Source organism: Peromyscus leucopus, chromosome 15 (genome assembly GCF_004664715.2).
Source record: "Peromyscus leucopus breed LL Stock chromosome 15, UCI_PerLeu_2.1, whole genome shotgun sequence".
Classification (NCBI taxonomy): domain Eukaryota; kingdom Metazoa; phylum Chordata; class Mammalia; order Rodentia; family Cricetidae; genus Peromyscus; species Peromyscus leucopus.
In genome coordinates, this window is record NC_051076.1 from 37,757,487 (window position 1) to 37,771,023 (window position 13,537).

The window sequence follows — 13,537 nt, forward strand, 5'->3', positions numbered from 1 at the left end:
ATTTTATCAAGGTATTTTCAACCTCAACATGTTCTTAATTCTTTTGCTGGAAACAGTCCATTTTGGAGAAAAAAAAAAGACACTTTGTAGTACATTAACACCATCACTATTCCAAGAGAAGAAAATCCTCTCAACATTATTTCAGGACCAGGAACATGGCTCAGTGATCAAAAGCGCTTGCTGCCTGACTCAGCCTGACAACCTGAGTTTGATCCACAGAATTCACACAGTAGAAGAGATTCCTATAAGTTGTCCTCCCACCTCCACACATGCACCATAGCATGTACACACACACACACACACACACACACACACACACACACACACACACAAATGTAAAATTCCGGAAAACATTCAGATGAGAATGGGACCTTTGACCCAATGTGCTGATGCACATTTTTCTAATCCCTGCACTTGGGAACTAGAAGCATAAAGATCTCTGTATGTCTAAGGCCAGTTTTGTCTACATATCAAGTTCCAGGCCAGGGCTACATAGTGAGATCTTGCTTTTAAAATAAAGAAGGAAAGAAAGAAAGAAGGAAGGAAGGAAAGAAGAGAGAGAGAGAGAGAGAGAGAGAAGAGAGAGAGAGAGAGAGAGAGAAGAAAAAGAAAAGTGAAATAGAATGGGACCTTCCTAAACTCTCCTTGTACACTGGCAATGAGCTTTAGATTCCAAAAAGGAGAATACAGAAGGAGGATTGGCCGGGCGGTGGTGGCGCACGCCTTTAATCCCAGCACTTGGGAGGCAGAGGCAGGCGGATCTCTGTGAGTTCGAGCCCAGCCTGGGCTACCGAGTGAGTTCCAGGAAAGGCGCAAAGCTACACAGAGAAACCCTGTCTCGAAAAACCAAAAAAAAAAAAAAAAGGAGGAGGATTGAAAACCCCACAGAAACAAAGGGAAGGATTCTGGGTGATTCTGAGAGTGAAAAAATCCATTTGTAGAAGATTACTGAGAAACAGAGTAACTTGAGAGGTAGCCCCTTAGTTTTCTTTCTGTTGCTGTGATAAACCCCATGACCAAGAGCAACTTGGTGAGCAATGGGTTTATTTCAGCTTACAGCTCACAGCTCACAGTCCGTCATGAAGGAAGTCAAGACACAACCTCAAGCAGGCCAGAAACCTAGAGGAAGGAACTAAAGCAGAGACCAGAGAGGAGTGCTACTTACTGGTTTGCTCTCCATGACTTGCCTTTTTATACAACCCAGGACCACCGTCCAGGTGTGGACAACACCCACAGTGGGCCGGGCCCTCCCATATAATTATCAAGAAAAACACCTCACTGACTTGCTGACAGACCAATCTGATGGAGGCACTTTCTCAATTGAAGTTCCTCCTTCCCAGATGATCCTACTTTGTGTCAAGTTGACATAAAACTATCCAGCACATAGACACACAAAGAAAAAAAATGAACCTCAGAACTATACAAATCTTCAAAGACAGTATAACAGAAAGGAACAAAGGATATGTAAAACAAACAGACAAAACCAACAAAATGACAAGAGTAGATTGTTACATACTGATAATAACCTTTAATTCAGATGGTTAATAGTCCCTAATTAAAAGATATAGATAAAATGGCAGGGAAAAGAAGAAACAATACCCATCTATATGCTGCCTACAACAAACTCACCTATTGATAATAAAACATGTAGACTAGACAGTAAGTTAAAAGATGGAAAAGAGATACTTCCTACAAGTAGAAAACAATGCCGAGCAAAAGTAGTAATGCTTATATCAGATAAAAACCAGGTTTTTTAGTAGTTAACTTTCAGTTATCATAATGATTACGAAAGGATTAGCTTATAAAGAAAAAAAGGTTTATTTGGGCTCAATTTTGGAGGTTCTTTTAGAGTGCAATGAGGGGCTGGTAAGACAGTTCAGCAGGTAAAGGTGCTTGCTACACAATCCTGATGACCTGAGTTCAATCCCTAGAACCCACATAAAAGTGAAAGGAGAGCCAACTCCACAATGTTGTGCTGGCCCCAATAGGTGTGCTGTGGCCTTGTACACACTGAAAGCTCAGACTACCAACTGAGCTACTTCCGAAACCTTGTTTGCTTAATCTTTTAGTGTAGGGAATTTCTTTCTAATGTTATAACCAATCTTTCATTCATGGCATAAACACAACTGGCCAATAAGTTTGGGCTTGATAAAAATGAACTTAACTGTTTGCTTTAATTTAAAAAATTAAAATTTTTTTTGAAATAGTTATGTAAAGTATAAAGCAGGCACATCAAGCTTATCTAATCACAAAGACTGTGAGGCGCATCCTTAGGAGGTCACAAGTGATACTGATGGAAGATGAAATACCTCTGGCGGTTTTTTCATTCAGATTCACCCCATACTTTGCCAAGGCTCTAATTACATCACTTTTCCCAGCCATGCAAGCTGCATACAACAGGTTTCTCCCGACAATGTCTTCTTCCAGAAGCAGCTGCATAGCATGCTCATGGTGAGGATGTTCAGGATCTTCAAAAATCTTCTGCAAGCCTTCTACATCCCCGGTGAGAGCCGGCTGCAAGAGGGGGTTCTCCGGGCCTGTTTCATCTGTTTCTTGGGATTCTTCATAGTCTTGCTGTGAGGAAAATAATGATTTTTCTGAACCCTCTGATTCTAGAGTTCCTTCTGGCTCCATTCGCTCCAAAAATATCTAGCATCAAAGCAAAAAAAAAAAGGGGGGGAGGTAATTAAAACATATCAGTGTTTATATATTTACTTTTTTTTATTTATTGAGACAGAGTCTCACTATGTAGTTCTGGCTGACCTGAACCTGTTCTGTAAGCCAGTTAGCTTTGAACTCACCAAGATCTGCCTACTTCTGCTTCCCAAGTGCCGAGATTAAAGGCAGCATGTGTCACCACACCAGGCTGCTTATTTATCTTTAATCAGTTCACTGACAATATAAATGAAACAAAAATATGTGCTTGAAAATAATTGGAACCCATCCTCCTCCTCCTGGCCAGTCATCTCCCCACCCCAACATCAGCAGCCCCTAGAGGCACAAGCACCACCTGTACCAACTGGAAGAAGAGGTGAGTGACTGGTCTCCCAGCTAAAATGTCCCTAAGCTCATGCCTCTGCCCCTCCCACCTCAACCCCAGCAGCAAGCCAGCAAGAGTCCTGCAGGTAGGTCACTCTACCACCACTGCTGCCACCTACTGGACTCTGTAACCTACGAGATCCACTTCGCCACCCAAACCCACTGAATCCATCATCCTCCCCCTGGCCAACCATCTTCACAACATCAGCAGCCCCTAGAGGCACAAGCACCACACGCACCAATTGGTAGAAGAGTAGCCTCCCTATGAACAGCCCTCTCCAGTAACATCAGCAAAGCCAGTAGGCACAAGCACCAGCCACACCAATTGGAAGAACAGGCACAGGCAAAGTCTATACCAGTTGGAAGAACAAATCACATAGGCACAAGTAAAGCCCACACCAGGCAGAAGAACTGGATGATACACTGGATCTAGGCACCCAAACCCCCATAAACCTCACCAAAGACAACCTTACTCCATGTGACAACCAGCCAATCCCCAGAACCCTTGGCCATTCAGGCCAAAAGACAATAAAGGAAACAGGCAATTATGGTGATATTTTATTTTATTTGTGCTGAAATGTGATTTTATTTGTATGTTAATAAATAAAGTTGCCTGGGGGTCAGAGCTAATAGCAAATCATTTAGCAGAAGTCTGTCAGGGGTAGTACATGCCCTTAATCCTGATTACATGACAGGCAGATCTCTGTGTGTTCAAGGACACCACCAGCATGGAGACACACGCCTTTAATCTCAATACCAACCATAGAGACCTGGAGGTCTGTATAGACAAGCAGTGACGAGGAGGTCATGTGGTTGGGTTTACAACCAATGAGAAGGCAGAACAGAAAGTCAATAAAAATACAGATACACAGGAAGTAGGTCTCTTTGGGGGGGGGAGGAAGACAGCGAGGGGTAAGTAGGCGGTCTTGGTCTTAGCTCTTGGCGGCTGCTCTGACCTCTTGGGCTTTTAACTCCACATTTGGCTCTGTGCTTCTTATTTAATAAAACCATTCAGAATTACATCTACAGGCAGTAAAGGAACATAAGACCATCCAACAAAGAAGAAGAATCAACACCTGTACCTATAATTATCCCAAACCCAGACAGATAAACATGAACATTGATGTAAAAATACTCAATAAAATACTGTCAAATCAAATCCAAGAACACATCAAAAAATAATCCACTGTGATTACATAGGCTTCATACCAAAGATGCAGAGATGGTTCAACATATGAAAATGTGTCAATGTAATCTACAGATTCAGTGCAATCCCCATCACAATCCCAACACAATTCTTCACAGATCTCAAAAGAACAATATCAATTTCATATATAAATCCAGTTACACTGAACCTGTTAGAAGAGAAAATGAGAAGTAGCCTTGAACACCCTGGCACAGGAGACCACTTCCTGAATATAACACCAGTAGTACAGATACTAAGATTGACACTTAATAAATTGGAACTCCTGAAACTAAAAAGCTTCTATAAGACAAAGGACACGGTCAATAAGACAAAACAGCAGCCTACAGAATGGGGAAAGATCTTCACCAACCTCACATCTGACAGAGAGCTATTTCTCCAAAATATATAAAGAACTCAAGAAATTAAACATTAAAATGCCAAATAATCCAATTTAGAAAATGGAATACAGATCTAAACAGAGAATTCTCAACAGAAGAATCTCAAATGGCCAAAAGACATTTAAGGAATTGCTCAACATCCTTAGTCATCAGAGAAATGCAAATCAAAATGACTCTGAGATACCATCTTACACCTGTCAGAATGGCTAAGATCAAAAACACTGATGACAGCTTATGTTGGAGAGGATATAAAGTAAGGGGAACACCCCTCCACTGCTGATGGGAGTGCAAACTTATACAGCCTCTTTGAAAATCTGCATGGCAGTTTCTCAGAAAATTGGAAATCAATCTGCCTCAAGACCCAATGATACCACTCTTGGGCATATACCCTAGGGATGCTTAATCATACCACAAGGACACTAGCTCAGCTATGTTCATAGCAGCATTATTTGTAATAGCCAAACCTGGAAACAACCTAGATGCCCCTCAACCAAAGAATGGATAAAGAAAATGTGGTGCATTTACACAATGGAGTACTACTCAGCAGTTAAAAAAATGACATCATGAAATTTGCAGGCAAATGGATGGAACTAGAAGAAAATCATCCTGAGTTAGGTAACCCAGATCCCAAAAGACAAACATGGTGTGTATTCACTCATAAGTCGATATTAGATGTAAAGCAAGGGCTAACCAGGCTACAATCCACAACCCCAGAGAAGTCAGGTAACAAGGAGGACCCTGAGAGGGACTCATGGATCATCCTGGGAAGGGGAAATAGATGAGATCTCCCAGTTAAACTGGAGGGGGGTGTAGAGGGGGCAATGGGAACATGAGGGATTGGGATGGCCGAGTTGGGGGAGGGACGGAGAGGGAGAGCAATGAAAGAGATATCTTGATAGAGGGGGCCATTATGGGGTTAGGGAGAAACCTGGTACTAGGAAAACTCCAAGAAATTCACAAGGATGACCCCAGCTAAGACTCCTAGCTATAGTGAAGAGGGTGCTTGAACTGGCCTTCTCTTGTAATCAGATTGGTGACTACCCTAATTATCATCATAGAATCTCCTCCCATAACTGATGGAAGCAGATGCAGAGATCAACAGCCAATCACTTGGCCAAACTCCTGTACTTCAGTTGAAGAGAGGGACAAGGGATTATATAAGCAAGGGGGGGTCAAGATCATGATGACAAAACCCACAGAAACAGCTGACCCAAGCTCATGGCAGCTCACGGACTCTAGACCAACAGCTAGAGAGCCTGCATGGGACCGACCTAGGCCCTCTGCATATGGGTGACAGTTGTGTAGTTTGGTCTACTTGTGGGGCCCTTGGCAGCAGGACCAGAATCTGTCCCTGGTGCATGAGCTGGCTTTTTGGAACCTACTCCCTATGGTTGGCCTTGATTGGCGGAGGGGGCTTGATCCTGTCTCAACTTGATATGCCATGCCTTGTTGACCCCCATGGGAGGCCTTACCCTTTCAGAGGAGTGGATGCAGGGGTAGGGGTAGAAAGGAGGTTGGGGGAGGGAACAGGAGGAGAGGAGGGAGTTTGTATGTGGTTGGTATGTAAAATAAATTAAAATTTTTAATTAAAAAATACTTATGGTCATTTAAAAAGCTACTTAGCCATTCAATCAATACAATCTACAATGAGTAAACACGTAGCCTCTGTATATATAAATATATAATATAAATAATATAGTCAATAGCAACAGACAAGAGATCAAAGACAACTAAATCCATTAGGAAAGACTCAAAAAATTGTTAAAGAAATTTATCTGTCTAAAAATGAAGAAATATAGTTGGATCACTGGAGTCAAATTATGAAGACTTCAAAATTTAGGCACTAGCTTTTAAACAGAATCCATTCAAACAGAATTTATTCGCTTATTATTTACTGAAAATGTATCAGTGTTATTTAAATGTTTATGTAAATTACATAAATTAAAAACACATATTTGTTTTGTTTTGAGATTGAGTCTTGCTATGTAGCCCTGGATGGCCTGAAACTTGCTGTGTAGACCAGACTGCCTGGAATTTGCAGTAACCCTCCTCCCTCCAAATCTCTAGCACTGGGATTACAGGTGTAAGCTACTATGCCCAGCTTAAAACCAACAAGTTTATCTTCTTCCCTCAACAATCTCCTGTACACACAGGAGAAAATATGACAGGAACAAAGTGTATGTTATAAAAAGTGACAAGTGGTAAATGCCATAACAGACAAAATTCTATGGACTTCAGGAAGGACAAAATTAATTTGTCAATTAAGGAAGTCTTAACAGGGCTCACTCTCGTGGAATGTATATCAAACTGGGAATGACTCAGGGGAGAGTACCATGGTCCCCCATTTACACCAAATGTTATGACATCACATCAAACATTATGACATCACTATGTACTCAAAACAGCAAAATCCTTAAGGAGAAAATCATGTCCAGGAACAGGAGAGAGGACTCAGCAGTCAGGAGTGCTTACTGCTTTTGCAGAGGCCCCAGATTTGGTTCCCAGCACCCACATGACAGCTCACAACCACCTATAACTCCAGTTCAGGGGATCCAAAACATTCTTCTGGCTGCTTTGGCTGCTGCAAATACCTAGTATATGTAGGCTCACATACACATGTAAATAAAAATAATTTTATTTTTTAAAATGAAAAATGAAAGATAGCAGTTGAGTAGAATGAATTACAGCAGTGTCCCATTTGACAAGATGCTTCTGCTCTGGCTCACAGTATCCCACCTTGCTTCCTGATATTCATGCCTTTGTGAATTCCATCACCTTTCAGCATGGGCTGCACAGAGCTGCTAATGAAGAGACACAGCAGCAAGAATATGGTAATGGTATGATGGATTCCAATAGACTGTGGCTTATATTTTTCTTCCTGGCTCTCCTCACCCAGTGGAGAGAGCCACCTTTCAGAAAGGCAAACTCTGACGATGGCTGGCAAGAAGAGAGGCTCTTAGCCAAGAAGCCTATGAGGAGTTTAATTCTGCCAAAAACATTTAATGCACTTGAAAGCAGCCCTGTCTTAGGTGAACCTTGCCTGGCCTGCAGCCTCCTGAGAGATACTGAAGTATAGTATCTAGTTAAACTGTACCCAGATTCCTGACACACAGAGTCTATGAGATAATCTGTGTCTGTGTGCTGTTTTAAGCATGCTAAGCTTGGCTAAATAACTATGACTACATCAACGAGTATGACTCAGCACTATTTTGTTGAAAAAGCAAATTGAATGGCACATATAGACCAGGGAGTATCTTTGTTAAGTTAAAAGCGATTAAAGTAACTTTTTAAGCATGCAGGTAGATGCAATTACACTCAGTGGTGGTTTGAATGAGAATCCCCGCCCCCTCCCATCCCATAGGTTCATATATTTGAATACTTGGTGCTGTTTGGGAAGGATCAAGGCATGCGGCCTTATTGGAGGAGGTGTGTCACTGAGACTTGGAGCTTTCAAAAGCCCATGACATTCTCAATTAGCTTTCTCTGATTCACTTTAGTTTGACAAAATGTGAGCTCTCAGCTACTGCTCCGATATCATGCCTACGTGTCTGCTGCAAAGCTCCGTGCCATAATAGTCATGGACTCGGACTCTCTGAAACTGTAAGCCCCACATAAGACCTTTATTTTATAAGCTGCCTTGGACATCACAGCAATAGAAAAGTAACTAAGAAATACACTTTTTAAAACAAGATCGAGCAGGCATGGTAGACCACACCTGTAATCCCAAGGGTTTGAGAAGGTGGGCATGAGGATTGCAAGGCTGATCTGGGTTAGACAACAGACTTTTCTTTTTGCAAATAAAATATTGGCAAAACAGATAGAGACCCATAGGCCATAGCTTTCTGATCCTATTCTTGAGACAAAACAAATATATTTTCTTTACTCACATGCATAATAATATGAAAACACAAGCTTCATAGACTATACAGGCACAGAGAGGGGAGAGGAGTCTGGACCTATGAAGGCAAAATGCCACCGTTTTAATATTCTTTATTATTATATATCAAAAAGAAAAGGAGGAGGAGGAGGAAGAGGAGGGAGGAGAAGAGAAAGGAGGGTGGAAATAGAAGAAAAGAAAAGCCAGATTGATCACAACGTTTGAGATGTTCATCAAAAAGGACTGGGCAATAAAGAATGAACAAGACTGTGTCACTGAGAACCCAAGAAAACATACCAGAGCAAAGCCCACAAAGCCTTGTTAGAAATAAACAAATTGACCAGCTTAGTGAAAACCATTGACAATGAGCACATGGTATATGCATAAAGACAGGCTAAGACTGCAGCAAAAAGTCTAAAGTTGATTCTGTAGGCAACTGGCAGGTGGCTGCTGAAGGCATCAGTGCTGGGAACTAAGTATATTTCCATAAAATTGATCTGACAAGCCTAGGTACACATTCAACAAATCAGAGAGGAGAAGCAAAAAAGAATGGCCAACTGCACCATTATTGCAGAAGTTCAAACTAATGAGAGGAAGGGGACTCTAACTAGTCAGTCCCTCATGGAAGTCTGTGCCCACTGAGTTTCTTCCGGTACAAGGTTCCCTCCAATCATGGTACTTATGGATATGGGCAAGAAACAAGAAAAATAAACGAGGCCATTTTAGCTTGTGACACGGTAATAAGAATGATGAAGAACTGGGAAAGAACAGGGAAGGAAGGAGGAAGAGAACACTTAAAACAGGAGGGCTAAGGAGAAGAGACTGACGCAGGACTGCAGAGGGGACCAGTAATGACAGCCTCGGGAAGATGGTACATTCCAAAGCAGGGATCAAGGGCCAAATGGCACATTTTGGGGCATGTGTGGGTACTGTTTGTGTATCACATGGTTACTCCCCTTGTAGCAATCACAGGCATCACACAAATAATCGGGTATGGCTGTGGCTGAATATTTGCAAAATGGATATCGGCCCACTGGGCATAGCTTTCAGATCCCACTCTTAAGGAGACAAAACTAATTATGTCTTCTATGCCCACATACATAATAGTATGAAACACAAGCTTAGGCATAGAGGCAGGCGGGGGAGGAGACTGGGCCTATGAAGGCAGGATGTCACTGATTCAATCCTTTTTGTTTAATTGAATTTTCTAGAATGAGGATATAACCTGCTCTGACTTACTAAATGGTTATGAGAGGTCTAGAAACTTCTCAACTACACAGCGGGAACATTTAGAGGCTGCAAAGTACTAAAAATAGAAAATTACACAAGTCTGGTTGCCAACCCACAGTCTAATCAGCAACCTCGGAGATAAAAGACGGGAGGGCTGTAGGCTGAGTTTATTCTAACTGTAAAGAAGACGAACAGCCACAACAGATTGGGAGTAGAAGGTTCCAGAAGGACTTTCCTGGAGCCCTTCAGTAACAGGGTGGAAAGAGGCTTAATGGTGCTGAAACTGGAATCCTATAAACAAAGGGCAGGGAGGCAGATGAGGCTGCCCAACGTTGTAGTGGAGTCGACCTCGATGGCTCTTTTAGCCAACTGAATTCTTTCTTCAAAAAGGAAAATTATTATTATTATTATTATTATTATTATTATTATTATTATTATTATTAAATGTCTCTTAAGGATTTTAAAGTCCCAGCTCACAGAGGAGCCAGATCCTCACCCCGCAAAGTCAGCTTTGAGCACCTAGAAATTCAACCAAGAGTGAAGGCTTGGGGATCCACACACGGCATGCCAGCCTTGCTGCGATGACCAGGTCACGTGGAAAGAGCACAGTGGTTCCCTGAGGGGCTTAAGAGTTCTCCCTTCCGCCCTTCTGCGCTGCCCTTCTGCAGCGGCGGGATGCTCAAAGCCTGGGCAAGATGCGCAAAGCCCATGGGAGACACGGGCTGAGGACGCCTTGGTTGACGCCCACCCGGGCAGCCCCTTCCCCAGCAGCCCGGAGGGATGATGAGGGTCTATCCTGTCCCATCGCCCCCGATCGCCCACCCAGGACCTCAGCGCCTGGACTCCTACTCACCTCTCCCAGGGCTCAGGCTTCCGCGGTTACCATGGCGACGGCGCACTTCGCGCAGCCGCGCCTCACCCAGCGCCTAGGTTCCAGCTGTACAGGAAGGTCAGGGATGCAAAGGCACAGGATGCTAGAGCAGAGAAGCTTAGAGGAGTTCTCCTGAGTTAACGAAGATCTGTGTTTCGATGGTGGCGTGCAGGTGTTTTATTTTGTAAAAATTTTCAAAATAGGTCTGTTATTTAACAAGTTTAAAACTATAATAGAAAATGAAATGTGCATGTTCTTTGATGACTCGTTTCGGTCTCCTATTTTACCTTTAAATGGATTTCTTTCTGAAAATATGAGAATTAATCCTGTTTTTAAAATGCAACTAAACACCTTGCTTAATTTCCTAGTTATTTGGGGAATTTATATAGTTAAAGTTCATGTCACCTTGAGTGTTTTCTGCTAACTCACAAATGTCAACTAGGTAGGAGCAGAAGGAACTTGGAAGTTAGATGTGTTAGATTCTTTTTATTCAGAAATTTAAAATCCAAAACAGCTCTGGGGGTGGGGACAGTCAGGGGAAAGCTGGAGAAAAACCAGCAGAGAGGTTGCCACCTTACTTGTTAAGCAGTACACGTGTTCACGTGGTTTGGCAGAGAGAAAACCAGGAAGTCCTTGTTCTGAAGTCAAATGTGAAGGGAACTATCATTTCTTTCCTACAATGAAATCATTAGAGAGGAGGTGGTATTCCAGAAGGGCTCAGCATTTGAGCTTAAGAATACCTGTTTAAAAAACAATGTTTGAAGGCTGGAAAAACGGCTTAGTGGTTAAGAGCACAAATTCTTGCCGTTCGATTCTAGGATCCGTGCCAGGCAGCTTACACTGTCCTCAAACTCCAGTTGTAGGGAGCTGACACTCCTCCGATCTCCTTAGGCAAATATGCATGCACATACACAAAGTACATTATAGATAGATAGATAGATAGATAGATAGATAGATAGATAGATAGATAGATAATGTGGAGCGTGTCTTCAATCCCAGCACTCAGAAGGCAGAGGCAGGCAGATCTCTGTGAGTTCAAGGCCAGCCTGGTCTACATAGCAAGCTTCAGGATGTCTAAGGCTGTTTCACAGAGAAACCCTGCCTCTAATTAATTAATTAATTAATTAATTAATTAATGATATGTTCAATAAATTTAATCATGTATTTTTTATTTGTTTTTACATCCTAACCAAAGCTTTTCCTCACTCCTCTCTTCCAGGTCCCCCCTCCCCACTTCCCCCACCACACACACACCATCCACTCCTCCTCCACTGTTTCTCCTATGGATGTCAGCCACGGCGTATCAAGCTGCAGTGAGACCTGATACCCCCTCCTCTGCCAAGATTGGTGAGGCAATCCAGCAGGAGAAATCATTGGTCCAAAAAGCAGGCAACAGAGTCAGAGATCCTGCTCTCACTGCTAAGAATCCCACAAGAAGACCAAGCTACACAACTGTAATATATATGCAGAGGGCCTAGGTCAGTCCCACGCAGGCTCTCTGTTGGTTCAGTCTCTGTGAGCCCCTATGAGCCCAAGTTAGTTGGTTTTGTGGATTTTCTTATGGTGCCCTTGACACCACTGGGTACTACAATCCTTCTTCCTCCCTCTTCCAAAGGATTCCCTGAGCTCTGCCTGATGTTTGGCAAAGTGGGTCTCTGCATCCATTTCTATCTGTTGCTGGGTGAAGTCTCTCTGATGACAGCTGGGCTAGGCACCAATCTGTAAGTATAGCAGAATATCTTTAGGAATCATTTCATTGACTTTTTCTTTCTTTCTTTCTTCCTTTCTTTCTTTCTTTCTTTCTTTCTTCTTCTTTCTTTCTTCTTCTTCTTCTTCTTCTTCTTCTTCTTCTTCTTCTTCTTTCTTCTTCTCTTCTTCTCTTCTTCTTCTTCCTCTTCTTCTTCTTCTTCTTCTTCTTCTTCATCTTCTTTTCTCCTCCTCCTCTTCTTCTTTTGGTCATTCTTGTTTAGTTCTATCCTAGGTCTCTGGGGTATCCCACCTCTTGGTCCTGGCCCTCAGTGAGGAGCTCTGTCTCAGGGTATGGGCCTCCAACTGTGCCAGTCATCAGTTGGCCACTCCTACAACTTCTGTGCCATCTTTACCCCAGCACATCTTGTAGGCAGAACAATTTTAAGTCAAAGGGTTTGTGTGTGGCTGGGTTGATGTCCCAGACCCTCCACTGGAAGTCTTGCCTGATTACAGAAAATGGCTGGTTCAGGCTCCATATCCCCTATTGCTAGAAGTCTTAGCTAGGGTCACACTCATATATTCCTGGGAGTTTCCATTGCTCTAGGTTTCTAGCTCATCCCAGAGATGCCCCCAGATTTCAGTTGTCTTTCCCAATACTCTCTCCCTCTCCCCTCTCTCATCTCCCCTCTCCCCTTCATCCCTTCTGTTCCTATCCCTATTTCCACTTCCAGGTCTCTCCATCCATCCACTTGGCAATGCCCATTCTATGTCCCCTGAGATTCATGCACCACCACCACCACTCTGTCAAGCCCTCCTTGACACTTAGCTTCTCTGGGTCTGTGGGTTGTAACATGATTCTCTTTTACTTTATGGCTAATATTCATTTATGAGTGTATACTTACCATGTTTGTCTTTCGGGGTCTGGGTTACCTCACTCAGAATGATCTTTTCTAGTTCCACCCATTTGCCAGCAAATTTCCTGACATCATTGTATTACTTGCCAGTTGAGTAATATATCACTGTATAAAATGTACCACATTTTCTTTATCCATTCTTCGGTTGAGGGACATTCAGGTTGTTTTCAGTTTCTGGCTATTATGAATAAAGCTGCTATGAACATAGTTGTGCAAGTGTCCTCGTGTTATGGTGGAGTGTCCTTTGGGTATATGACCAGAAATGGTATAATTGAGGTATTGAGGTAGGCCAATTGCCCATTTTCTGAGAAACAGCCATATTGGCATCTCTGT

The 13,537-nt window shown here is 42.7% G+C and overlaps 1 protein-coding gene across 2 annotated transcripts in view; it reads right to left on the minus strand.

The window, feature by feature from the left end:
• The window catches only part of Ankrd45 (ankyrin repeat domain 45), a 29,041-nt gene extending 18,352 nt beyond the window's left edge, over positions 1-10,689 (minus strand). The window contains exons 1-2 of one of the 2 annotated variants that reach the window (XM_028864453.1): positions 10,584-10,689; positions 2,310-2,649 (exon numbers count right to left, since the gene is read on the minus strand). In XM_028864453.1, coding sequence (XP_028720286.1) covers positions 2,310-2,634 — 325 coding nt within the window. In that variant the 5' untranslated portion in view covers positions 2,635-2,649; positions 10,584-10,689. Of the gene's footprint in view, positions 1-2,309; positions 2,650-10,226; positions 10,283-10,583 lie in introns of those variants that run through there. The other variant, XM_037211332.1, reaches the window with a different exon arrangement.
• Positions 10,690-13,537: the final 2,848 nt, after the last annotated feature.